General features: G+C 39.4%; 1 protein-coding gene across 1 annotated transcript; it reads right to left on the bottom strand.

The window, feature by feature from the left end:
- Window positions 1-7,373: 7,373 nt before the first annotated feature.
- Window positions 7,374-7,853, bottom strand: LOC112184949. Its single transcript, XM_024323171.1, has one exon. The coding sequence runs from the start codon at window positions 7,851-7,853 to the stop codon at window positions 7,374-7,376; it is 480 nt and encodes a 159-aa protein (XP_024178939.1).
- Between the last annotated feature and the right edge of the window lie 18,014 nt (window positions 7,854-25,867).

The following is a 25,867-nucleotide window of genomic DNA, read 5'->3' as shown; positions in this document are numbered from 1 at the left end:
GATTGCTTGCCATAGATTAAGTTTGATGGACTAGAGAATGCTAGAATTCGCTCTTGTGCTTGTTGAGACGTTTGTCAATACATGGCCCTGATTCTGGAAGGGATAGAGGCAACCTAGGAATTTTCACCATTGCCAAATAAGCATGTGTCCCTATTTGTGCCCGTCATGGGACTCCCTTAGATAAACCCCTTTGAGCTTACATTAAGCCTTTTCTTTCATCACCCTTAAATCCTTAACCCTAAACCTTAGTATAGCTACACTCCTACCCTTTGTTCTAAAAACTTAGTGGAGCTATATTTTGGGACTTTACTTGAGGATTTGGCATTGAGAAAGAAGATTGAGAAGAGGTGAAAGTTCAAGTGTGGGGGTAGACTTGTCCATGAGAAAAAAAAATTATGTGAAAGCCGTGAAAAAGAAATGGAAAAGAAAAAAAAAATTGTGTACGGCTAGAAAAGAAAAGAAAGAAAAATGTTTATGGATTTTAGTCCTCCATACTTGGTGAGTTTGGAGTTTGTTTTGAATTGAAGACCCACTATTGGAAAATTTGGTCTTTGTCCAATTCACTAGTTCGAGGGAAGTTTAGAGTGAAGATTGGGCCTAACATGAAGACATTTGGCCCTTTCATAAAACCTCTATGGGATGTGACGTTTTGATATATCTTGGTGGATTTCTTGAGGTCTCTACATCTACATGTGCTCTGCTAGGTTTTTAGGACAGTTTGATAAATCTTTACCCTTCATTTCTTAAAACCTTGAGCCTTGGCCCCATTACAACCCTAAATAAGACCTTCTTGATCCTTAAGATGGGACAGCCTTTGATTTGTGGAGATGAGTTACAAGAGTTGAACCTATGGCTTGGGTCCATCCGTGCAAGTAGTTGATATCCTTCATGAGATCTTTTCAAAAAAAAAAATTATATTCACAAAGTGCTTTTCGTTTCTTATATATGTGAGCTATTTGATTGCCTCAAAATATTTTCTCTCACATATAATTGAGTGATTATAAGCTTTTAAGCATTGTCTTGAATTCTGAGAGAAGAAAGAGTGGATATACCTTGTGAGGATATGAATCATACTTGTTCGAAGCATGCTTAACAGAAACCATCACCATTGTCACAACCAAGTCCTACTTGTGTATGTGTGGATTATATGTTTTAATTAACTCTTGAATATCTACATATTGATTCTTGGTTGAGTGCTAATCTTGATGTTGTGAAAGTAGGAGATTTCTGAGACAAAAAGTTGAAGGGCAATAGAGTCATTGTTTTTGTAGAGTCTTTAATTTTCGTTGAGTCTTAGTGTGTGTCTTAGTGTGATTTTGCTAAGGGACTAGCAAAAGCTAAGTGTGGGGGAATTTGATAGGAGCATTTTAATGCGACGTTTTACTTGCTTTTCCCTACATTTCTTGCGTTATTTCCTTATTAAAACCCTGTTTAGGAAAGTTTTCATTCTTTGATTGGGAAAGTTCCTATTTGTAGAAAGTTTCTATTTTTATAGTTTCTATTTATCATTTTTAGTAAGTTTCCATTTTCGGTAGTTTCTATTTTTCAGTTTAGGAAAGTTTCTATTTTTCTTATTAGTTTCTATTTTCAGGACCTCCGAGCTAAATATGGAAATGAACTCATAAATGGAAAGAGGAGCTTGCGAACACCAAGGGGAGCAAAGATGAAGGTACATTGGAGTAGAAAAATGGAAATGTACTAAAAGATCAATTTTACACATATTCCTACTCCGGCTAGGAGAAACCAAGCCAAGCAAAGAAGAAGGAGCGGCCGCCTGACCAAATGAACTTCAAATGAGCTGAAACCTTCCAGATCCACTCTAGACACCCAAAAGATCATTTCTTATGAAGAGTGCCAGAGAAAAATATGAGTGGAAGGCCTTCAAACAATCAGCCCAATTTTCTACAGAAGCAAAACCGGAAAACTGGACCTGTAAGAGGTCCAGCAGCATTTCCGGCCCAACCACATGGAATAAAGCTCTGAAAATTTGTGAGGATGATATACACTCATAGTGGAACATTTTTTATGAAGAAGTCGAAGGCTCATTCTGAAGTTTTGATGGAGAAATAATTGAAGGAATAAAGGGGAAGAAACTGACCTGAAAACAGCTCAACACCACATATTCATGTTTCCCACCCATATGAAGAAAGCATTTCTTTTTCCTTGGATACAATTTTTCTACCCTAAAGATCATCATCACTTCCACATTTCTTCACCTTCATGCTTTGCTTTCATCATTACCTCATCTTTTACATATTTTACAAACCACTCTCATACTCCACTTTCATTATTTTTCTTCATCTCATCATTTCACTCTTCTTTTTCTTCCCTATATAAACACCTTCTCCTCTCATTCTAAAACACATTCCTTCATCCATTTCATCTCCTTGTCTCACCATTTCCTCTCCATTTTCCTTAGTCACCAATTCCTTCATCCATTCCATCTTCTTTGTCTCTCCAATTCCTTTCCATTTTCTCTCCATCCTCTAGTGCATTCAACATTTCAAGCAAGGCCAAGGGAGAAGAAGAATTGCCGTGAGCATCATCCTCCATCACCATCCTTGAAGCTTGCTTTCGAGATTCAAGAGACCACATCCTCAATTCGTTCATCTCATCTCCATCTCACGGTGTAATCCGATTCTCCTTTGTAACCTTTGCTTTGATTTCGTTGGTTTTGTTCTAGTTGACATATGTGTTTGAATGAATATTAATTTCTGGAATTTTATGATTAATTGAGAATTTTCAGATTCATATAATTGTGATTCTAAGTTGCTTATGTGAGTTTGTTCGATTAAATTTGCTTTACAGAAAACTTTTATATGTTTATCTTATTTGGGTCGACACTTATAGGATTTGCATGTAATTGGTGCTAGGTTTAAGAACATGAAATCGACTTTTCGTTTTGTGTAACTTGAATCAAAAGTAGTAAAGGTTCTGGACAAGAATCGAATTTAATTGAAGAGGATTGCAATTAGGTGGACTTTTCCATAACTAAGTTGTACACTTGAGTTGATAGCCTTTCTCTATGTCTAATGCATTAAACATGTCATGATTGACTAGCTTTCTAGGGCTTGATTGCATGTTTGATAGGATTAATCTAGGTGCTTTCGCTTAGGTTAATTAGCATTGAAAAGTAAAATATGGGAAATCATTTGCTTTCGAATGTTTCACATGATCAACTCCTCTCTCATGACTTAGATGAACAATATTAGGGTTTGAATCAATTTTAATCATATGTTTCGGTTTTTGATCTTTGTTCTCTCACTCTATTTTATTTTTATGTTTTTGCATTTTAATTATTTTGTTAACTTAGTTTTATTTTCGAAAATCCAAAAACAAAATCCCCCTTATTTTTGTTCACTTGTATATATTTATTCTTTATTTTATTTTTGTAAATAATACTTTATTATTTTAATTCTTTATTTGTTTATACAATTGTATATATTTATATTCTTTATTTTATTTTTGTAAATAATACTTTTCTTTATTTGTTTCACAATTACAAGTGTACCCTCAATCCCCGGATAGAACGATCCCTATTTGCTTATACTACTAACGATATTTTCAGGGTTAAATTATGCGCTTCCCAAAAGCGCATCACTAATCCTTCCAACATTTTCCTTAAAGAACACAATATAGATAGGGCATGGAAATCAAGTTAGGTCTTAAAACTTCATGGATCATGGATCAAATGTTTGCGTTTTGAAATGTGTAACATGTCTCTTATTTATCATTTTAATGTACCAAAATTGAGAATGCATGTCAAACCATCTTAACCTTAAACTCACAAGATATTCACTTTATTTTTCACACAAGTGTTTACGGGTTAACTATTCTACACTCAAAACAATCTCATGCAATACCACCATGTACGTGCTCTTCAATCTTATCTCCACTTATCAACAAAATCACATTTTGGATGAAAAATGACTTTTATTGGATGTAATTAGGTTTAGGGTGATGGGTTATGGAAATGAAATGGAATGGAAAAACAATTTTCATAAGCAACAATCCTTTTAAGATTAAGAACTTAAGAACTAAAGATGCTCAAAATTTCTATTTCCTCACCACTCCCCAAAACTTAAACAAAAACTCATTATTGAATTGAAATAACATTCTTTTGGGATTTTCTTTTGTTTCACTTTTTTTTCCTTTTTTTTTTTTTTATTGACACTTGACATTTGTTTTTTTTTTCATTAAGTAAAATTGCAAAACGAAGAACACCCCTACACTTATTCTTTTCTGAGTACCCCTACACTTGTTTCTTTTAGCATCATACATAAATAATCTCATATTGCTCATTAAGAAAAGTAGAAAACTTGTAAGGGTAAGGCAAGTGTTTAAGTTAAGGGTGTACATTTATGGTGTGAAGAATTGAAAGGCTAACATAAAGGCTCAAAATGGCAATCTAAGGATATTCAATCTTTTTGGGATATACTCATTTGGCCATGGTGGATTCCTAGTTGCCTAAATCATTTTCAAGATGTAAAATTGAGACAAAAAGTTTCGAAAGATATGAAGCAAATTTTAGAGATGCAAAGCAAATGAGATGTTCACTCATGAAGAAATTAGTGCTTGTAACTATGTTTATATTAAGCTCATGTTCATCATTGGTGTTGGAAGGAACCTAAAATAAATACAAAAATGGCTAAATACTGTTTAGTCCCTGAACTTTTGTTGAAAAAACACTTCAGTCCCTCGCCTTTTAATTTGACACGTTTACTCCTTATTCTTTCAGTTTTACACGCAATAGGTCCATTCTGTTACACTCTATTAAATTGTGCCGTTAACTTCCTATTTTAAGGATAAAATTACTATCATAGCCCTGACTTTCTCTTTCTTTAATTTTTTTAATTGTTTTTATTCTTCTCTTTTATTTTTTTCTTCTGATTCATACCAATAAAATTACTATTTTTTTAATTTTTTTATTCTTCTCTTTAATTTGACACGTTTACTCCTTATTTCTTCTATTATGACTAATTTTATGGGGTGTTCGGGTGAGCCGCAGAAGAAATTAATATGCTGCTTGAGGCCAATAAAATTAGTCATAACTTTTAATAAGACTTTTATTAATTTTTTTTATTCTTCTTTTTTATTTTTTCTTCTGATTAGCACCAATAAAATTACAAATTTTTTTAATTATTTTTATTCTTCTCTTTAATTTTTTCTTCTGATTGGCACCAATAAAAGAGAAGAATAAAAATAATATAAAAAATTAGTAATTTTATTAATACGAATCAGAAGAAAAAATAAGAGAAGAATAAAAACAATTTAAAAAATTAAAAAGTCGTATTAAAAGTTATGACTAATTTTATTGGCCTCAAGTAACAAATTAATCTCTTCTCCGACTCACCCAAACACCCAATAAAATTGGTCATAACACAAGAAACAAGGAAGAAACTGTAATAGTAATTTTTATCCTTAAAAGAGAAGAAAATAAAAGAGAAGAATAAAAAAAATTAAAAAAATTAAAGAGAAGACTAAAAACAATTAAAAAAATTAATTGGTATGAATCAGAAGAAAAAAATAAAAGAGAAGAATAAAACAATTAAAAAATTAAAGAAAGAAAAAATAAAAGAGAAGAATAAAAACAATTAAAAAAATTAAAGAAAGAGAAAGTCAGGGCTATGATAGTAATTTTATTCTTAAAATAGGAAGTTAACGGCACAATTTAACGAAGTGTAACGGAATGGACCTATTGGGTGTAAATTTGAAAGAACAAGGAGTAAACGTGTCAAATTAAAAGGCAAGGGACTGAAGTGTTTTTTCAGCAAAAGTTTAGGGGCTAAACAATATTTTGTCAATACAAAAATTACTAGAAAAGAATAAACTAATTAAGGGCTAAATACTGATTACTACCTTATATTTTGGGTCCAAAATCAATTAAGTCCCTCAATTTCTAATTTCATCAAAAACAACCCTACACTTTCAATTTTGATCTAATATGTCTAATTTGTTAGTTTTCTGACAATTGAGTTATTTAATTTGTTAACGTGGCTCACATATAGCCTATATTTTATGATGTGGTGTCGAGATGGCATGCATAGTCAATTTAGGAGTGAGTCCAACTATTAAAAATAAATAGTTTTTCAACAAATAATCCAACTATAACTTGAACCCATAATAGAATATTAACGAATTGGACCTATTAGATCAAAATTGAAAGTGCAGTGGTGTTTTTGATGAAATTAGAAGTCCAGAGACTGAATTGATTTTGGACCTAAACCACAGGGTAGTAACCAGTATTTACCCCATAAACTAAAATTTTTTTTTCAATTTAATACTAAACACTAACATAACTCCCCCCACACTTGAACTTAACATTGTCCCCAATGTTACAAAGTATTTTCTTGAAAGCAATTTCAATGAAAAGTTCAAGTATGAAAGAAAGAAACAAGTTATTTAAAAAACAAAAACTAAGTAAACAACAATAACTAACAAGGCATGCGTTAACGCATGTTTAGCCATAAAAAGTTACAAAAAGAATGGCTAAAAGCATCATGAAGGTAAAACTACAATGAAGTCTCCCCCTAAAACATTGGAGTTACAAAATAAAACATAACCTTTTTTTTTTTTTGTGATCAATCGTCTGCAAAAAGAGATTGATCATTTTTTTAAAAACTTTTTTTTTGGGAGGGCTTGAGATCGATCGTTTCGATTGAAAGATCGAACATTTAGAACTAAATTACTCTCTGTCACTCAAAACGATCGATCGTCTCAAACAAGTGATCGATCATTTGCTCTGTTTTTTCTAATCCACTCACCAAACTTAAACTTTTAACATAACAAACAACACAGTAAACATGAAAATGAAAGATGCAAGTAAAGAATTAAGAGAAACTTCCCCTTGAAGACCATGAACTTCATTATAAACACCTCTAATCACCAACAAACAATACCGAAGCCTTGCCATCAAGCTTGTCATCTTTGGTGTTATTCCAAGAGTTCTCTTTCCCCTTCATCTTGCACCAAGGGCATGGCTACTTCCAAGTAGGGCTTTGCTTTAAGGACATTTTTCCAGTCGGTTGACCCTTGATTCACTCAAGGGGGCTTCTTGAGACAACCATCTCCCTTGTTCACCTTCTTTGAACTTCCAAAGCAAGCTCTCATGTCAACAAGTGCTCATTTGAGCAATCCTCCAATTAGTTTCTTCTTCTTGATGGGGGTGAGGAGTGAATCAAAGCCTTGTGAACATGGTAAGACAGGAAGAGGTGCCCAAGCTTCTTTCTTACTTTTCTCATCTCCCCTTACTCTTGCCTCTTCATAATAACCCAAAAAGTAGCATTCATTCATGTCATCCAGAATTTGAAGGGGAGGAAAGATTTAGAATTTGATTTTGTCTCCAAGTACCTTCATGCTAATGGTGCCTTTCTTCACATTAATCTTGATACCGGCGGTGGCCATGAAAGCTCTCCTGAATATGATAAGAAGCTCATTGCCAACCATGGGGCTTCCTCCATGTCTAAAACTATAAAATCCGCCAGTATAACAAACATTGCGACATTGATAAGCACACTCTCCAAGATTCCTCTAGGATACCTCACGTTTCTATCCACCAATTGGAGAGTGATTGAAGTTGGTTTCAAAGCTCCTTCAAGACTAAGCTTCTTCAATGCCGAGTAGGGCATTAAATTGATACTTGCCCTAAGATCCATCAAGCACTTGTTAAAAGTAGTTTCTCCAATCTTGCTTGGAATAGTGAAGCTTCCCAGAACTTTGAGCTTTGGTGGAAGCTTTCTTTGAATGATAGCACTCACTTCTTCACAAAGAGCCATTTGCTCATGTTCTTTGAACTTCTTCTTCTTCATGCACATCTCCTTCAAGAACTTAACAGAAGATGGGATTGTCTTCATGGCTTCAAGGAGTGGAATGTTATATGGACATTCTTGAACAAATCAATCATTTCCCTCAATTGGCTGTCTTTCTTGATTTTTTTTCTCTTGTTGCCATAGAGTTTGAGGGTAAGAGAGAGACACTTCTTCTTCTTGCACAATCTTCAAAAGAGGATTAAAATTGATATCTCTTTGGAATGGTCTCTCGATTGGATGATTATTGGACACTTCTTTTTCATGGTTGGCCTTGGAATTTGAGTTGTTCTTCAAGACCTCATCTTGTCCTTCATTGTAGTCCAAGACAACTTGCTCATGCTTTGATCTCCTTTCAAAATCCGGTGGCTCCCTTGGAGTTACAACTTCTTCATTAGTGGGCATGTACACATTATTCTTAACTTCTTCTCAAAAAAAACATTATTCTTAACTTGCCTTCCACTTCTCAAAATAGTGATGGCCTTGGCTTCATGCCTTGGATTGTTGACCACTTGGCTTGGAAACACTCCTTGCTTCCTTTGGCTCAACTCATGGGCTAGTTGCCCCATTTGTATCTCAAGCTTGCTCATGCTTTGGTGAAGGACATTGATCTTCTCATCTTGCTTTGCTTGATTACCCTTATTCTCCACAAAGAAACTCATCAACATGTCTTCAACACTAGGATTTTTTAATGACTCTTGAGGTGGTACAATAGATTGTGCTTGAGGTAGAGGTTGATAAGGTTCCCTTTGGTATTGATTGTTAGCTCCTTGATTGTTGTAGTTGGAGGAGCTTGCACCTTGATAGCCACCACTAGGCCTTTGAAAACCTTGGCCTTGATCATGATTTCCAAACCCTTGATCTCGGTTTTAATTGTCTCCTCACCCAAAGTTAGGGTGGTTTCTCCATCCGGGATTGTAGGTGTTACTATATAGATCATTTCTTGGCCTTGGTTGGATTGATCCATATCAACTTGAAGTGCAACTCCTCTTGAATAAAGCATTGTCTCATGTTTATCACTCTCACAAATTAAGCACACTTGCTCAACCATCTTGCTTGACATAGGTTGGAGTTGCTCCCGGTTTCCTTGAGCATTAAGAATCAAGTCTAACTTCTTGTTCATGTTGGCCTCAATCCTCTTCAACTCTATTTGCATTTGAATATTTGGTAGATCTATCTCATACATACCTCCTCTTCTTTGTTGATCCTTCAAAATGACATTGGCTTCTTTCACCGGTCTTCTATCACTTTGATTATCATAGAGTTGGGATGACTCGGCTAATGAGTCAAGAACACTTTTTGCTTCAATCACATTCTTCTCCATGAAGCTCCCTTGACAAGCATTGTCAATTCTTCTCTTGCTATCTTGGCTTGACCCATTGTAGAAAGTGATCAATAGAAACCACTTCTTGACACCATGATTAGGACAATTTTGCTCCATATCTATGAATCTCTCTCAAGACTTATGGAACAACTTCAATGAGAACTTTTGAAAAGTCATGAGTGAATTCCCTAATGCATTGCTCTTTGATGGTGGAAAGTACTTCTTGAGGAATGCGGCTTTCATGTCATCCCATGAGTTGATACTTGCAGCCAGAATCTTGCACAACCAATCTTTGGCCTTATCCTTCACTGAGAAGGGAAAAAGCTCTAGCCTAAGGTTGTCTTCATCAATACCATTGAGTTGGACCGTTGAGAAAACCTCATTGAATAGCTTGATGTGCCTAAATGGATAACCGGTGAAGCCACCATCAAAAGCCGATAGAAGTTGCAAGGTACTTGGCATAATGGAAAAGGCATGAGCACATGGTGGCAAAACAATGTAACTTGGATGATTTGTGAAAGTAGGAACGGTGTAGTCCTTTAATGGCCTTGGTGCAACACCCATCTTTGCTTTAGGACACTCCTCCCTTAGTTGCCTTAGCAACCTATTTGCTCTTCTATCAACATATTGAAGTAGAGTGAGTAGACTGATGGGACGAGGTTCTTCTTCACCACTATCCTCTTGAATGATATATATGATCTTGATCGTCTCTTGGTGTGCTTGAGGAGAAGGATAATCTTCACTTGATTGAGCAACAAGATTCATACACACATATAAGCATTCAAAGCAAAGGTAAGACACAAGTTGAAACACAAAAGAAGACAAAAAATTCTGAAACAGGGCAAACGATCGATCGTTGAAACCCTTGAGATCGATCATTTTTCAAAAAAATTGAAACATACAGACGATATCGTGTTTTTGGTACCTTTCCTTTCTAACCCTAGAAGCGATCAATCGTTTCAAAGCTGAGATCGATCGTTTTCTGGGAAATTTCAACAACAACAAAATTTCAAAGAAAAAGTAAAGTTTCTAGCTTCCCCGAAGGTAAACCGAGCTAGAAATCAGATTTTACTTCAATCCCTGGCAACGGAGTCAAAAACTTGTTAGCCAAATAGCCAACCTTAAGTATAAGGTCCAAGTTATAGTGTAGGAATTGTGAGTAGGGGATATCGTACCCAAGAGATTGGAAAACCCTCTCTAGTTAGGGAAAACCTAGAGGATGCTAGATGAATATGTAAATGTACAAATCACAAACAAAAGCTCACAAGTGAACCAAAGTTCATGGTGATTATATGCAAGGTGGAGTAGGGGTTTGATTTTGGTTTTAGAGATGATTTAATTCGGAAATAACTAAATGAATACTTGAAATATAAACTAGGCTAAGCTAAATAAATGTAATGAAATGGATGGGGTTAGGACTTAAGGTTTTCACCTCTAACCACTCTTGCAAACAATGATGTTTCTATAGTGAATGATGTCATTTTAATTAGCCAATTTATCTCCTTGCATCCCTCTCGGGTATGACAAGGGACATGCTCCTTTGATGATATCAAGCAACCCCTCTCGGGTGTAGTACTTAACTACTTAAGTCATGTATTTCAATCCGGAAAGTATCTGATGCATTTATCTAAGTGCATAAAGCTTGGAGATGAAGAGAGGATGCAAACTAACCATGCTTATCTCTGAGTGATTATAGTTCACAACCCTAACATGCACATATGATATGTCATCGTGCTTCAAACAATCAAGGTTAATCAAGCCCTAATTGTTTCCCATGTCATGGAAAATATTCATACCCAAATTGATTAAGTCTATGCATAAACATTCAACTCTTGAACTAGCATATTAAGGTGTTAATGAAAAGTGCATCAAACATAAAATTTGCATCAAAGTCATACAAGATTGGCTAAGGCTTTCAACCCTAGCCCCAACAAACTAACTATTCACTCATAATCAAATACATAAGCTTCAACATGTGTATGAACATCAAACTAAAAAGTAGTGACTAGTGATGATCAACTTGAGGATGGTATAGATGAACTCATGAGAGCTTGACATGATGCTAATGGTGATAATGATTCCTCAAGTGATGCTAGACTCCTCTCCTTCTTCTTCAGAGTTTGTTGATCGAGTATGAGATATAGAGATGATCTAGTGGTGAAATGGTGGAGTAGGGAAGCTTTATGTATATGAAATGGAATGGGTAGATGGAATGATGAATTTGGTGGTGGAGGTAATGGAGGTGTTAATGTCTAAGATCTAGCGGTGGCTAAATCTTGGTTAACACTGGTCCGATGGGAGGACCGCTACTTGTGATTTAATCGGTACAAAGAGCGTCAGAGGGAGACCGCGTTGGCGGTCTTCTCTTCTCCGATGCCTAAGTTATTCAATGTATTTGTGTTGACAGAATAACAGTAGGTAAGTAGTAAATGCGTAATTAATTAAGAGAGATGAAAGAACCTTTTATAGGTGAGGAAGAGGCTGACCTCTTCCATGCTTTTGATGTGGGACTGATATGCTTCAGTTCCCAGCTTCTGGAGCTTCTGATGTTATCTTGGCGAGGCGCGTGGTGGAGCATCAGAGGTGATCTGGGGGTGAGTCAGGGCTCAGGCAGTAGCCTGCTTGGCTGTGTTTCCGTAGGTCACACCTTTGGTGGTATTCGGTACCGCTGGTAGTAGCATGAGGGTGGCTCATTATAGCTAATTATGTTTGGCAATGCTCATGTAAGTACAAGTCCCCTAAGTCCCTATTCAAGGAGGACAATCTTGGTTGGGGAGTTGCCTAGCGGCTTGAAGCGTTGCCTCCGCTAGACTTGCAAAAGCATAATTAGCGTTAGTGCGTTGTCAACCATGGACTTACTGAGCAAACACTTTATGCCCTTTTGGGTGGGTCCCTGCTAGGCCCCAGAGAGCCCCCACTCCCCGGCTAAGATAGACTTCCGTTTGGTCGGTGTATTTTTTGTTGAGGGAAGCTGCACGGAGCAGAGGGTGTTGGGTTGGGAGCCCAATCTTTGGTACCCAAGTGTCAGGGGTCAACGTGCCTGATCAGGGCCATCGAAGACTTTTGACGAGTCCCCTTACGTGTCCGAGAGAAGCATATCTTGACTGCAACGCCGCGTGGCGGTCATTGTTAGAATGAGGCGTTACCTCGGGGATCGCCTTTGGCAGAAGTGTCTCGATGAAAGTAAAGTGGCAAGAAGTGCCACGGGGGTAGATGATACCCGCAAAAAGGGAGTTCTGCTAGCGCGATTGCGCATAGCGTAGCGGAGATTGCCTCGCTTGTAAGATGAAAAGGGAGAAGTTCCACAAGCGGTGTTGCCCTTAGTGGAGACTATCTTGCTTGCAAGATGAAAAGGGAGAAGTTCCGCTAGCGGTGTTGCACATAGCGCAGACTGTCTAGCTTGCAAGAAGAAAATGGAGAAGTTCTGCTAGCTATGTTGCACGTAGCGGAGACTGTCTCGCTTGTAAGATGAAGAGGGAGAAGTTCCGCTATCGGTGTTGCTCATAGAGGAGATTGTCTCGCTTGCAAGATGAAGAGGGAGAAGTTCTGCTAGCAGTGTTGCGCGTAGTGGAGATTGTCGCTTGAAAGATGAAGAGGGAGAAGTTCTGCTAGCGGTGTTGGGCGTAACGGAGACTATCTCGCTTGCAAGATGAAAAGGAAGAAGTTCAGCTAGCGGTGTTGCGCGTAGCGGAGACTGTCTCGCCTTTTGGTGCCTCTTGACAGTTACTTTGGCTAGACGCTCTGTCTAATGGTGTCCAACACGTGCCCGTCAAGCATTGGGTTAGCGTGTGGGATAATTTCTCCTCAGCACGCCCGTCTCCTCGCCATTAATACGAGTAATTATGGATTTTGTAACCTAGGCGAGCGGTTAATCCGAAGAGTAAGTGCGATCGTGGGGCACGTGTACGGCTGTCGTGCGATGTCGTTTTCAGCTGATGGTTTAGATTTCTTTGATGTTGACATAAAAGAGATGGAAACCAGTGGTTTTGACATCTTCTTCAATTCAAACGCAACTCGTCTTCAAGCTTTCGCCTTCTGGGAACCGATGATTGTGTTGTGCAAATCGAGTGTTCTTGTTTGCAGAAAGAGAACTGTCGTCGGGAAGATAATCACCTCCAGGCTCCTCGAAGGTTCTGCTATTTCAGGTTAGTAATCTGAGCCTCGTCATTGTTTCATTGTTTCTGTCAATTTCTGCTTTTGGTATTGAAAGTAATTTCTGCCATTCCCTGGTGTGTTCTGAGGGTCTAAAGTGGGTTTTGGGGATGGGTTTTGGCGTTTGTCATAGAGTTGAGGTTTAGGAATTTGTTAGATGGTCAAATCTGGGTTGAGTGTGTATACGTTGTGTTCTTGTTTTGGCATTTTCTGAGTTTTCTGGGTTTGGTTGTTCTTGATGTTCTTGGCTGAAATCTGTCATAGGGATAGTTTAGATCTTGTGTCAACTGACTGGTTTGGATTTTAAGGTTTGTGATGGCTAGCGTCATAGAGATTTCGAGCAGTGAGGATTCCGGGTTTGACGTGTCGCTCAGCGTGGCGGATAGGATATATATTGACACGTTGCGTCTGTCTACCCCTGCAGGAACCTCACTGTCCGATTTGCTAGATATCGAGTCACTACAGACCATACCTTGGGAAGTAGCAATGGGTTGTGTTGGGCGTCCAAAGAGTTCTAGAGCAACGGAAGACATGGCAGCTCGCAATAGGCGTGAGGAGAGGCTAGCGAGCAATAGCGCCGCTAGTGGTTCCGCCGATCGGGGAGAGGCTGGCAGAGAAGAGGTAGAATCGGCATGGGTCCTTCGTGACGGTACTGCAGTCGATGAACCAGGATGACTGATGTCAGCGGTCGCCGTAACTCATCTCAAGCGAGTGTTCCGCCTCCCTGGTGTGGTGAAGCTGCGTCCGCCAAGTGCTAATGAAAAGGCCTCCATTCTGCCAGCAGGGTACGCTGTCGTGCATAAGGCCATCTTCGGCCAAGGGATAACGCTTCCGCTACTGCCCAACCTTCAGATCTTGGTGTGCGAGTTTGACCTAGCCTTTGGGCAAATTTGTCCTAATATGTGGTGGTTGATGATGGCGCTCAACTCGTTATAGCGCTTGTCTGGCTGTGAAGGGCCAACCATAGTGTAGGTACTTCACTTTTATGAGCTGGTCTACGTGAGGCGCCAAGGATGCAGCGGTCAGGTGAACCTTACGCACCGCCAGGGGGCATCCAAGCTGATTGAGAACACGAAGGATTCGATGTCCCAGTGGCGGTCGACCTTTTGTGTCGCAACCTCAGGGTGGGAGTATGACGCCGGAGCGAACGATGGGGTGCCAACGTTTAGGATTAAGTCGGAATTTCAACTAATCCGAGGTTGTCGCTAGTCTCCATCGACCAAAGTTTGGCAGAGAATGTTTGTATTTTATGCCTGTTATCTTGTTTCTAATTATTGCTTCTCTGTGCAGCGGGCTTTCTCACCGGTAGGGAGCTGTTGGTCGACCTTCAGTTGACTCGTGCCCTTGGTAAGTAACTTCGACTGACTTGTACCTTTTTCCCAGCGGCCTGGTGGGCGACTACTGCCTCTCGAAGGAACCTGCCTTCATTGCAGGGTTGGAACCGCAGGGCAGAGCAAGGCCTACCGCCGCTGGTGCTACACGGGCGGTTCTCCAAAGGAAGCGGCGGCAGAATGATGCAGAATAATCAGAGGAGGGAGACGACGCTGAGACCATTGCGGCCCGCCAGCAGAAGCGGCCAAAACAGGCCCCGCCGAAGGTGGCTGTGGTCGTTGTCGGTGAGGTGCTGGTGAGCAGTCTATATTCCTTTGGCGTGTATGCTGAATTCCTGACCAACCCCGAGCGGGAGTTCCTATTCTACCTCTGTGAGAGGCTCGGGTTTGGCGGTTTGGATGGGACAGTTCGTCCGACTACCGTTCAACAATCGCCATTTTGCTCGACATTTGGACATCTGTCCGTCGGGCTACACGAGCTATTACTCGCCGCGTCACACCAGCCTCAAGTTGAGCGACAACTGAGGGAGGAGATCCAAGGTTTCCAGAGGGAGCTGGGGGAGGCTAAGGACAAGCTGGCGGATGTTGAGCAGCGTCTAACCAAGGCGGAATGCTACGCGATGGACGCCCGTTGTAAGTTGAATGTCACCATCGAGCCGGACTTCGAGCGGAATGACCACGTATCCCAGCTGAAGCAAGATATAGCCCTGCTGAAGGATCAACTGGCGGCAAAGGCTAAGAAAGTCGAGATCCTTCAGCGGGATTCTGCAGCCAAATCTGGAGGGCGAGGTTGCCCGGCTGGAAGCTGAGGGGGGCTGCATTGAGACTGACGCCGTAGAGGCATTCATGCAGTCTGCGGAGTATAAGCGAGAGTTGATGGAGGCGGCGAAGGCTGGTGCCGTCGCTAACCTAGAGCTGTTTAACCAGAAAGGTGCCATTGACTGGGTCAAAGCGTCCTGATCTGCCAACACGTCGAGCCAGCAGCCTGTGTCAGTGGGCGGGTTTGTCGCTGTTCAGACTGGAGCTACGTGTTCTGGTAGTGGCGAGAGTGATCATGGTCCGACGGATGAATGTCAGCGGACTCCCCCCGTACCCAATCTGAAGTGTCCCATGCCGAGTTTTCGAGCCAATGATGCCAACACCTCCTGACATAAAACTTGTTGACTAATGAATCTTCGTTAGAAAGCGTGATGAGAAAAAGATATAGTAATCTCACCTTATGGGGCAAGGCTTCTCCCAAAAGGCCCTGGAATCGACTATGATGAGACATATTCTCTTGAATAGATGTCATTGCACTCCATTACCTTATTAGTTTGGTAGTTTCCAAATAACTGAATATGCAGCTTACAAATGTGGTCACTACGTATCTATGGGGATTTAGATACAGAATATACATGAAGGTTCATGGTAAACTTCATTTATCCAAGTCAAGTGGCTCTAGACCACGGAGCGCGTTTATAATAAGGTTGAAATGCTCACTAAAGTGACTACTTGATTGGGAAGGGATATGCCCACGAGTTTTCATAACAAGTTTCGGATTCTATCGCGGTTCATGTTGGACATGATCTTCATTAGAAGCCCTTAAAGAGTTAAGGGAAACCGCTGAACACTTGAAATCCGATTTTGAGATGAAGGATTTTGGGAGAACACGATTATGTCTCAGTTTAGAACTTGAGCATCGTGTTGATAGATACTTAGGCATTTTGACAAGGTTAAGCCTTCAAGCACCTCCTTGATCGTTCGTAGTCTTGATCCTGAAACTGATCCTCTTCGTCCAAAGGATGATGACGACGACATGCTAAAGGAAAAAGTTTCATGCTTAAGTACAATATGCGCATTATTGTACTTAGCTCAATGCGGAAGATCGGACATCTCATTTGCAGTGAACATGTTAGCTAGATATAGCTTTGCGCCAACGCTACTCCATTAGATTGGTGTAAAAGATGCTACTCCATTAGATTGGTGTAAAAGATATATTTCAGTACTTGAGATATACGATTGATATGAGTTTGTTCTATCACTACAGATAGACGATGGATTCGGACCTATCATACACCAGGAACGCCGCCAACACTGGCCTACGTCCTCTATCCCCATCCCAATACAACATTAGTGTTTTGGAAGGTTATGCTGATACTGGGTATCTCTCTAACCCACACAAAGGTCATTCCCAAAATGGTTAAGTGTTCACCATGGGTAAAGACCGTGATATCTTGGAGGTCTACAAGACAGACCCTAGTCGCTACTTCTTCGAACCATGCATAGATTATTACTCTTCACGAAGCGATTTGTAAATGTGTATGGATTGGATCCATAATTATGCATGTTTGAACAATTGTGGTTTGAAATCTACCACAAATGAGCCTACGACCATTTAGGATAATTCTGCTTGTTTTGAACGAATGAAGTAAGGCTACATCAAAAGCGACGACAACAAGCATAATCAGCAACAACAGACTCTCCTCATGATCAAAGTGAACTAGGTTCGATCTGAGGATAGTGTGGCAGACTTGCTCACTAAGTCATTACCTAAATTCCACTTTCGAGAAATATGTTGGTAGCATCGTTTGCGAAAGTTATCTGAACTCCTATGACCATAGTCATCAGGGGGAGATGTCTACATGTATGGTCTCAAAACGTGAAGGGTGTGTTGTGCTCTTTTTCCCTTTCGACAGAGGTTATTTTTGTCTCACAGGATTTTTGTTACTCGGCAAGGTTTTTAATGAGGCAACAAGAGGAGCACCACGTTTGGGCAACAGAAGGGGGAGTGTTCAAGTAAATCTAGAATAAGTGTCTGGCCCAAACTCTAGGTTACTTGACCTAATTGTAATAGGATTTTGAATTAGAAATATTCTCGGAGATATTCATAGATATCCGATTAATTGTACGATTATATTTCCTTGTACAACTCTGATTCTATGTCTTGTAATCATCTATATAAATAGGCCCCATTATCAATAAAAGTAAGACTCAATTCTCTCCCAATTTAAGTTTTCCTTAAACAACATTCAATTAAATTAATTTCCTATTGCCTATATAGTTTTATAATTTACCTAAAATAATTAAGTAAAAATAATAATTTTTATAGATGACCCATCATTTAATACAAAAGTAAATTCAAAACAATCTGATTTAGAATTTCCTTAAACTAAATTCGTTGAATATTATGATATGGTTATTACTACTCGATCTTCCAACTCAAAACCCCTTCAAATCCTTCTTTTAGCAAATTCAAAGAGATTCCAACAACATATCAAGATCGAGAACCAACTCTTTGATTAATTTTGGTGGAGGAGAGACCTACTCATAAGAGAGCAATATCACGTGATTTTGATTCATTCTTCTTCTCGTAGTTGAAGATACAGATAAAAAGTAGAGTGACAGATTATTGTATATATCACATGTTAAAGGGTGTTTTGGTAAAGATAAGAATGTCTACTTAGCTTTCCTACGTATTCTAAAAAGTAAATTAGAAGTGTACTAAGTATAGAATGTCCAAATGACAAATTTAGAAATCCAACTAGAATCATCCAATGGTAAAACTCACAAAAAATAAAAGGTATATAGCATTCCTCTTGGTTGTTCTGATATACATCTGAGATTTTCTATTTACCCTTATGTCAAGGTATGAGGGACTCATGGTGCTATATATCTGAGATGTACCATGCATGTAGAATTTCACAGATTTTGATCTGTCTGAAGAATATTATTGTATTTTTATTTGAAAATGCAGTTTGTTTCCTTGGAAAGAAGATAGATACTTGACATCTAACGAGTCGATTCCTCGCGGGGAGATTGTAATTGGCGGACTGCTGGGTACTTTAAGAATCAAGAAAAGACTGATCAATGAGGTTTACAAGATGAGTTTTCTAACTAGCTAGTCTGTATATGTTATTTTGATTTTGTGTGATATATTTGCTGATGACATATACAGGCTAGCTAGTTATAGAACTCACCATCTTGTAAACCTCATTAGGCTTTTCTTGATTCTTAAAGTACCCAGCATTCAAGCAATATTAATGCCCCCAGTAAGTGCTTCTGAAAACCTTCACCATTGCCTAAGAAACTTCAATAGTCAAGTACGTGTGTGAATTGCAATAGTCGTCACTACTTCTATAGAATCAGCCATCACTCAAAATTAACTATATATATATATATATATCAAAGATTGAGAAGTAATCTATCAATCAACAAAAAAAAACTGATCGATCATCAACTTTTATATCAAAACAAAGAAACCGTGTTTCACAAATACTGAGATACCTCTTGGTTCAAAGCCAATCAATTCTAGGACTATGATCACCAAGGACAGGACCATGTAATTTAATTAAGTAGCCCACAAAGTAATTAAATATCGCATGCAACATTTGACTAATTATGAAGTTGCGTACTAGGTAGTAGGTCGCAGCTGGCAAGTAGGGAATTATCTGATGGATGATTCTCCACTTCTCCAGGTTGCTACTCTACTGGGCTATCCGCCGGCACCTTTTAAAGTTTCCGGTACTGTTCCGGTACGTGCTGATACATGCTCATAACAATTAGAAGATAGTACGTGCTCCTCCTGATAATACCTTCAGCCGCACGCAATCTAACATTAATTTAATGAATGTTTTATGAACTATAACAACAATTAAGTATAAATAAATTGATTGAGAAACTGGAAATCAAAAACCTATTGGAGAGAGAGAGAGAGAGAGAGGGTTGGTTGTGAATCGATGTGTGATTTCCTTCTATGCAGGTTTAGATTCTCGTGTTCTTTTTCCCTTTTTCTTCTTAATGATTTCATTTTTGCCAACTTTTTATTGTTCTCTGTAGAATTGTTTATTTTATGGGAAAAAATTTTGTGGTACTGTTTTTCGTTCAATTGCAGTATAGACATGTATAGACATTTCCAAACTAATGAAGGCTCATTTTATAAAAAAAAAAAAAAAACATTTGTAGCTAGTTCTTTCGCATTTTTTTTTTTGACAGAAATAGGTCAGCCCTTTCATTATAATTCAGTAAGCAGTACAAGAACGAAACACCCCTATGGGGTCGTCAGAAAGAATCGTCTCTTAGAATCTCATGAACCCCTATTCTAGAAGAATAAACTCCCACAAAATCCCGAGTACACCCACCTTTTGGTAAATTCATGCGCCTTTATTCTAACAAAAACCAATAAACCTCTAAATAAGACATAAAAGTAAACAACTAAGGCACTAGTTTTTGCGACCCAAACAAAACTAAGCAATAATAAGAGCGGAAGGTGACAGATCACCATCCACTCCCTTTACCAAGGCAGCCCAAAACCTAAAGCTGAAGGTCCAGCCCACCCAAGTCCAGCAGTGTGTAAAGCCCACAGAGCAGATTGACACCCAGAGGGCCCAAGCAGAAAATGCTAAGGGCACCCCACAAGATCCACCCCACAGGACCAGCACGTACACCTTCGCCGTCAACCAGCAAGCCTCCACCATCGCCGACGTGGTAGATCCCATTGCTGCACCAGTCAGTATCCCCAGAGGTAATCTTCTTCGATGAGCAAAGCCACGCCAACAGCCCCGCCAACGAGCTATCTGGGTCGGAGAACAACAGATCCGCCCACATCGCCTGAAGCCGCGATTTGATTTGACAGCGGCTCTTGCTTCCATCCTTGCAGCTGATATACCGGCCATGAGCACCACCACCAGCAGTGGCAGTAGTCCCTGTAACAGGTACACTAACGTCCCGTTGGCTCAATTGGAAACGACCTTTCCGATCTGATCTTGACCAAACCAAGACCCAATCGCTGCTCCATTGCCATCGAGATGCCAACCCCAGCCTCAAGGCAGCATCTGGCACATCACTATCAAACACAGATACAGAAACAACATCGCCTGCAAACCCCGAACTCAACACAGCCTGAGCATCGCCCAAACTCCCCTCCAAAAAGGCACTGCCTTCAAAGACAACGAAGACGAGGAAGAGGCCAAAGACGGAAATTTTTTCCATGGATGGAGTAGGTATAGGACACGACGAACAAGAGAGTCGCCGCACCACAAACCCTAGCAGAGCGCTCTGCTAGGTCAGAGAGTATCTAATTTAGTTTGCTAGTTCTTTTGCATAATTTGTACTCTTACTAATTAGTATTATCAATTAGTTACAAACAATATGAATTAAAACTAGAAACTTTCTTCTTATTCTTCTCTTCCACAAATTAGTCTAAATTCTACGAACAAGAAAATTTAAACCCACAAACTCATATGAGTTTTAAACCTAAGAACATAAATCAACATAAAAACTAGTAACATGCCCTTCAAGCTTCAGTCAACCTTGGAAGACAAGAAATTGACACCTTCCTATCCATTCTCCGTCCCCTCTCTCAAACTTAGGCTTCTCTCTCTTCCATTTTTATTTTCTTGCCCATATGTGAAAATTGAAAACACCACAAACTATACCAAAAATTAGACCAAAATATACATGCATAAAAAACAACAGTGATATGAGTTTTAAAAATAAGTAAAAAAGCAATAATATACCAATATGATATAAGTGGACGCAAACATCTTTAGAACAAAAACTTCAAAATTTTGGTATATTGACCTAGCGTGCTCTGCTAGGGTTTGGTAGACGGGTTGACCTTTCTACTATACCTGGTCGTCATCTGATGGCTGCTTTGAAGTCAGTCCGACTGGCTTTGCTTCTTGTCACCTTCTTCTTGGTCTTTGTTGATGGAGAGGTTATGGGGGTGGATTTTGTTCGTTCTGCAGGTGTGAGAGGAGGCTCGGATTGTATCTGGGATAGGGAGATTGATGGCTTTCGATCATGGGAGCCTGACGGATGTCGATCGGTGCTTGCTGATTCCCAGGCTGTGCGGGTTGGAGATAAGGCGGCAGTGTTAGGATTTCTTCCGTTGAAGGCTCGGACCGATGGGTATCGGGTACCCAATCTTTGGATGCTCTTTTCTTCGGTGGCGGCAGTTATTGAAGGTGGAATGGGATGACTTTGACGATGGTGGTGGAGTTCGTCTATCATGGCCGGAATTGCAACCGATCTTGTCTTACTTTGGAATGAATGGTACTGGCTGCTAGAACGCTGGTTGTCCTAAATGCAGCAGTATAAAGGGCATTTGGGGTGAATGCAGTGGCTTTGGTGGCGGCGTTCATGGCTAGTGCGGCGGCGGCAAGGAAGTTTTTTTCCCTACTCAGGTCGAAGCTTGGAGTAGTTGGGCCGTTTGGGCCTTGTATTGGCTTGTGGGCCATATCTCTGGTTTCACTACTCTAGTTACCCTTGTGTTATGGGGCTGGATGGTTTGGGTCCTTAAGGCCCATAGTGTTGTTTAATTTTTGTCTGGGTCGCAAAAACTAGAGCCTTAGTTGGTTCCATTTTATGTCTGCTTCGAGGTTTCATGGTTTTTGTTAGAATAAAGATGCGTAGATTTTCTAAAAGGTGGGGGTTCTGAGGAATGATTCTTTCTGTCGACCCCATAGAGTGATAGGGGTGTTCGTTTTTATACTGCTTGCTGAACTTAATGAAAGGGCTGACTTATTTCGATCAAAAAAAAAAGGTTAATTCCTGTTTACCCAGAATTCACAAGTTTTTTGCCCACCTGCACCAACAAATTTGTATTGTGCCCAATTACACAACTCTTTTGGGGAAAAGACCTATAAAGGTAGTCTTTTCTAAACTAGTGCCTAATATGTCCTATGCTGACTTTTAGGTCCAACCTTTGCTTTTTCTTAGGAAATCTTGTTCAAGCTCTTAACAAAAACAAATCTAGCCTTCAACATGCCCAAGTTTTTTACCTAGCAGTTACTTTAATAGGCGGAATCACTGCTGTTTGTTTCTATCTTAAGCTGAGGCAATTTTTCTTTGGGAAAAACCAAAAATTTTGACCTTAAAAATAGTATAGGAGTCAAGGCAGAGACAAATATACACATTTTAAACATCAAACATTAAAAATATAAAGACAAGGTGGATGAGCAATCTGGATTTATTTATTTAAACATAATTACAGACTAAAGAGGTATTCAGAGCCTCATTCTCAAGTAAACAGCAAAAGGCTGTTTAACTCTCCATAAGAACGAGAACAGATACTTACTTATAATGAAAGCACACTACTTCACACTTAGACAGGAAGGGAAGCACACTGCTACTACTACTTGAGAGAAGACTCTTCTGCTCAATTTTCTTAATATCGAATATTTCTAACTGATCTCTTTCTCTTCGAATGCCTTCTAAGAGAAGCTAAAACTCCTTATATAGGGAGCGGAACTCAAATTACAATTGAAAACAACAAAATGTACAGGATGACTCCGTGATTTCCTGCTTTCCTGAGTGCTCCTGCTGGTGGAGGTCGGACGGGGGAAAAGCAGATTCCTTAGATGAAATGTTTTTCACCTATCTTTTTGAAAAGCAAAAGCAAGTTTTGGGAAAAATCCAAAAGCACTTTCAGTGCTTTCTACACCTGCTGCTTCACATGTTCTCGTCTGTTTCTGAATTGTGACCGAGGACAAACGAGTCGTTGTCTGCCTGGGCCATTCTAGCAGTTGTTGCGTTGTCTTCGACATCTGTATCAACATACATCTTGTAGTGGTTGTCTGTTTCAAGTTTTTCCACCCACTGTAAGCATGCCAATGTCGAATCTATCTCTTTTCTGGTAAGAGATAAGAATAGGTCACTGCTGACTACGTCAGGATGATCGTAAGCAGTGATAATAGTTTTTTCTCCTGCTGCCCGAAAGGTATTGTTGATGTTTTCAGAGATGATCTTCTTGATGTATTCCAGGGTCATGGCCTTCATCCAGGGGATGCTTGAGTTTGGCTGGCCATTATACCCAACACAGGCGGGCTGCAGATATTTCCTTTGAATAATTCTCACATAGTGATATGGAGAAATATACTCAACCTCACCGTTTGCCTTCTGGATCCATTCTGGAGGAGTGGATCTGAACTTCAGACGAAGCATACAGTCATTTTTTCTAATGTTTTTGACTGTGTTAACAATGATAGGCGGCAAACATTTCAGATCATCATTTGTTTTGGTCCACAGATTATGGACAAAACCATTTTCAACAAGCCAGAGCTTGTGTTCCTGAGGATGTTCACTCTGAACATTGTCTAAGTATCTCCCAACATAAGGTCCTGCAATGATAAAAAGAGTTGGTGGAACTCGGTCTTCAGAATTATGACTTCCTATCAGACTATGGAATTCATGCCAGTCTGATTCATTGAGTGCCATGATCGGGACCCTAGCACTTTCTGGACTTTCAAGGAAGTGAATTTTTTCTTTTCTTATAGCACTCTGCTGTGTATGAAGTTCTTCAAACTGTGGCCTAGCATTTTATAGAGTTCTTCAGCTAGTGCAAAGAGAGCTGGGAACATCAGACCACTGCTTCTTTCTTGAAAGGCAAATAAAATGTTATCTAAGATTGCCTTCTAGTGATAAGCTAGTCTCCTACCAGTTATGAACACAGGAGCATCAAAGGTTCTTAATTCATAATTAAAAACATTTATAACTCTAGTTGGAGTTGGTATGCTTTTTGGCAAAGCAGTAGCAGTCAACGGTCTTGATGAGCCTTTACCGTCTGCCGTTTGAGACGGGCTAGCCAATCCTTTACCCTGGAATTGATCAGTTGTGGCTAGTCCTTTTGGACTTAGCAGAAACCTTTTGAGAATTGTTTCTTTGGTTTCTTTGAGATCTTTTTTAGGCTCATGTTCTTTCTCAGTTCTTCTGCTTCTGGGATTACCACCTTCGTCATCATCTGTTTGGCTGAACATTGCCATTTCTCTCGTCAATGCGTCTGGAAGATAATTCTTGTTTCCTGCAATTAATTCAACATTATAATCATATTGGTTAAGGAATAATTGCCAATTTGCTAATCTTCCTCTATCAGCAGCTTTGTCAAGTTTGATATTTTTGAAATTCTTTACTCTAGCACAATCGGTGAGGACAGTAAATGGTTTTCCAAGAAAAGCTGGAGAATTTAAAATTGTTTTCTTGACAGCCAAAATTTCTTTTTCCCCTGTGGGATAATTTAGTTCTGTAGGGCTGAACTTGCCACTACAAAATTTGCAGATTTTTTCAATGTTAGTTCCAGACGTTTTTGCCAGAACTACACCGGACCAATAATTATCACTCGCATCTGTTTGGAGGATAATTTCATCATTCTCTTCTGGTTGTTGAAGAGGAGGGAGGTTTTTGCAGAGATTTTTTATCTGCTTCACAATTCTTTCATAATCTTCTGTGAAGTTCCATTTTCTTTTGGAACTTGTCTTTAGAGATAACATTGCTGTTAACCCTGATATTTTAGGAATGAAATCTCTCCCATAATTTATGACACCAAGGAATCTCTTTAGACTCTTAGCATCAGGAATTCTATATGGGAATTTCCAGATCTTCTCAAGAATATGAGGTTGGAGTTTTATCACTCCATTCTTGATGTTTATTCCTAGGAAATCAACTTCATCGAGGATAAAGAAGATTTTCTTTTCACCTAGGATAATTCCATGCTGAACTATCAGCTTTACAACCTCATGGAGGTGTTTCATGTGTTCTTCTCTGTTTTTGGAGAAGACTAGAATGTCATCTATGTAGACGACGCAGAACTCCGCAACGTGCTTGAAGATGTTGTCCATCTTTGTTTGGAAGATTGAGGGAGCTTGCTTGAGACCAAAAGGCATTACCAGCCATTCGTAATGACCTTGTGGTGTTCCAAATGCAGTGAGAGGTACACTCTCAGGATGCATCTTGACTTGCCAAAAACCCGACTTTGCATCAAATTTTGAAAAGACTTTAGCTCCTTTGAGCTGGTTAATTAGTACTCTTACTTGAGCAATTTGATAACCGTCTTTGACAGTCTTCTTGTTGACATCTCTGTAGTCAATCACCATTCTAGCTTTTCCTCTGAGGTTTTCTGCATGATTTCTCACGTAGAATGCTGGAGCATGATGAGGGCTAGTGGAAGGTTGAATTAATCTCTTGTTCAGGAGATCTTCAATATCTTTTCTGAATTCTTTCTGATCTTCCTCTTTATAATGAGGAATGGCTTTGACATGACAGATGGCATTAATGTCATGTAATCTTAATTCACAAACCACTGGGTCTTTTTCCCAAAACTTCTGAGGGTCTACATCGATATTTTGCTCGAGTAGTTTCTTGATTTTTTCAAGAGTGGGAATTTTCTGAGACTCAAGCTTATTCTGAAAGTGCTTGAGGTTATGCTCGTGGATGAAACTAGCTTCTTCATCTTCACTAGTTTCTTCTTCTTCTTCTTCAGAAGATTCTTCACCAAGTAATTC

The sequence above is a fragment of the Rosa chinensis genome, chromosome 2 (genome assembly GCF_002994745.2).
Source record: "Rosa chinensis cultivar Old Blush chromosome 2, RchiOBHm-V2, whole genome shotgun sequence".
Lineage (NCBI taxonomy): Eukaryota > Viridiplantae > Streptophyta > Magnoliopsida > Rosales > Rosaceae > Rosa > Rosa chinensis.
Note: the sequence above shows the minus strand (reverse complement) of the source record. Positions and strands in the feature narration are given on the sequence as shown.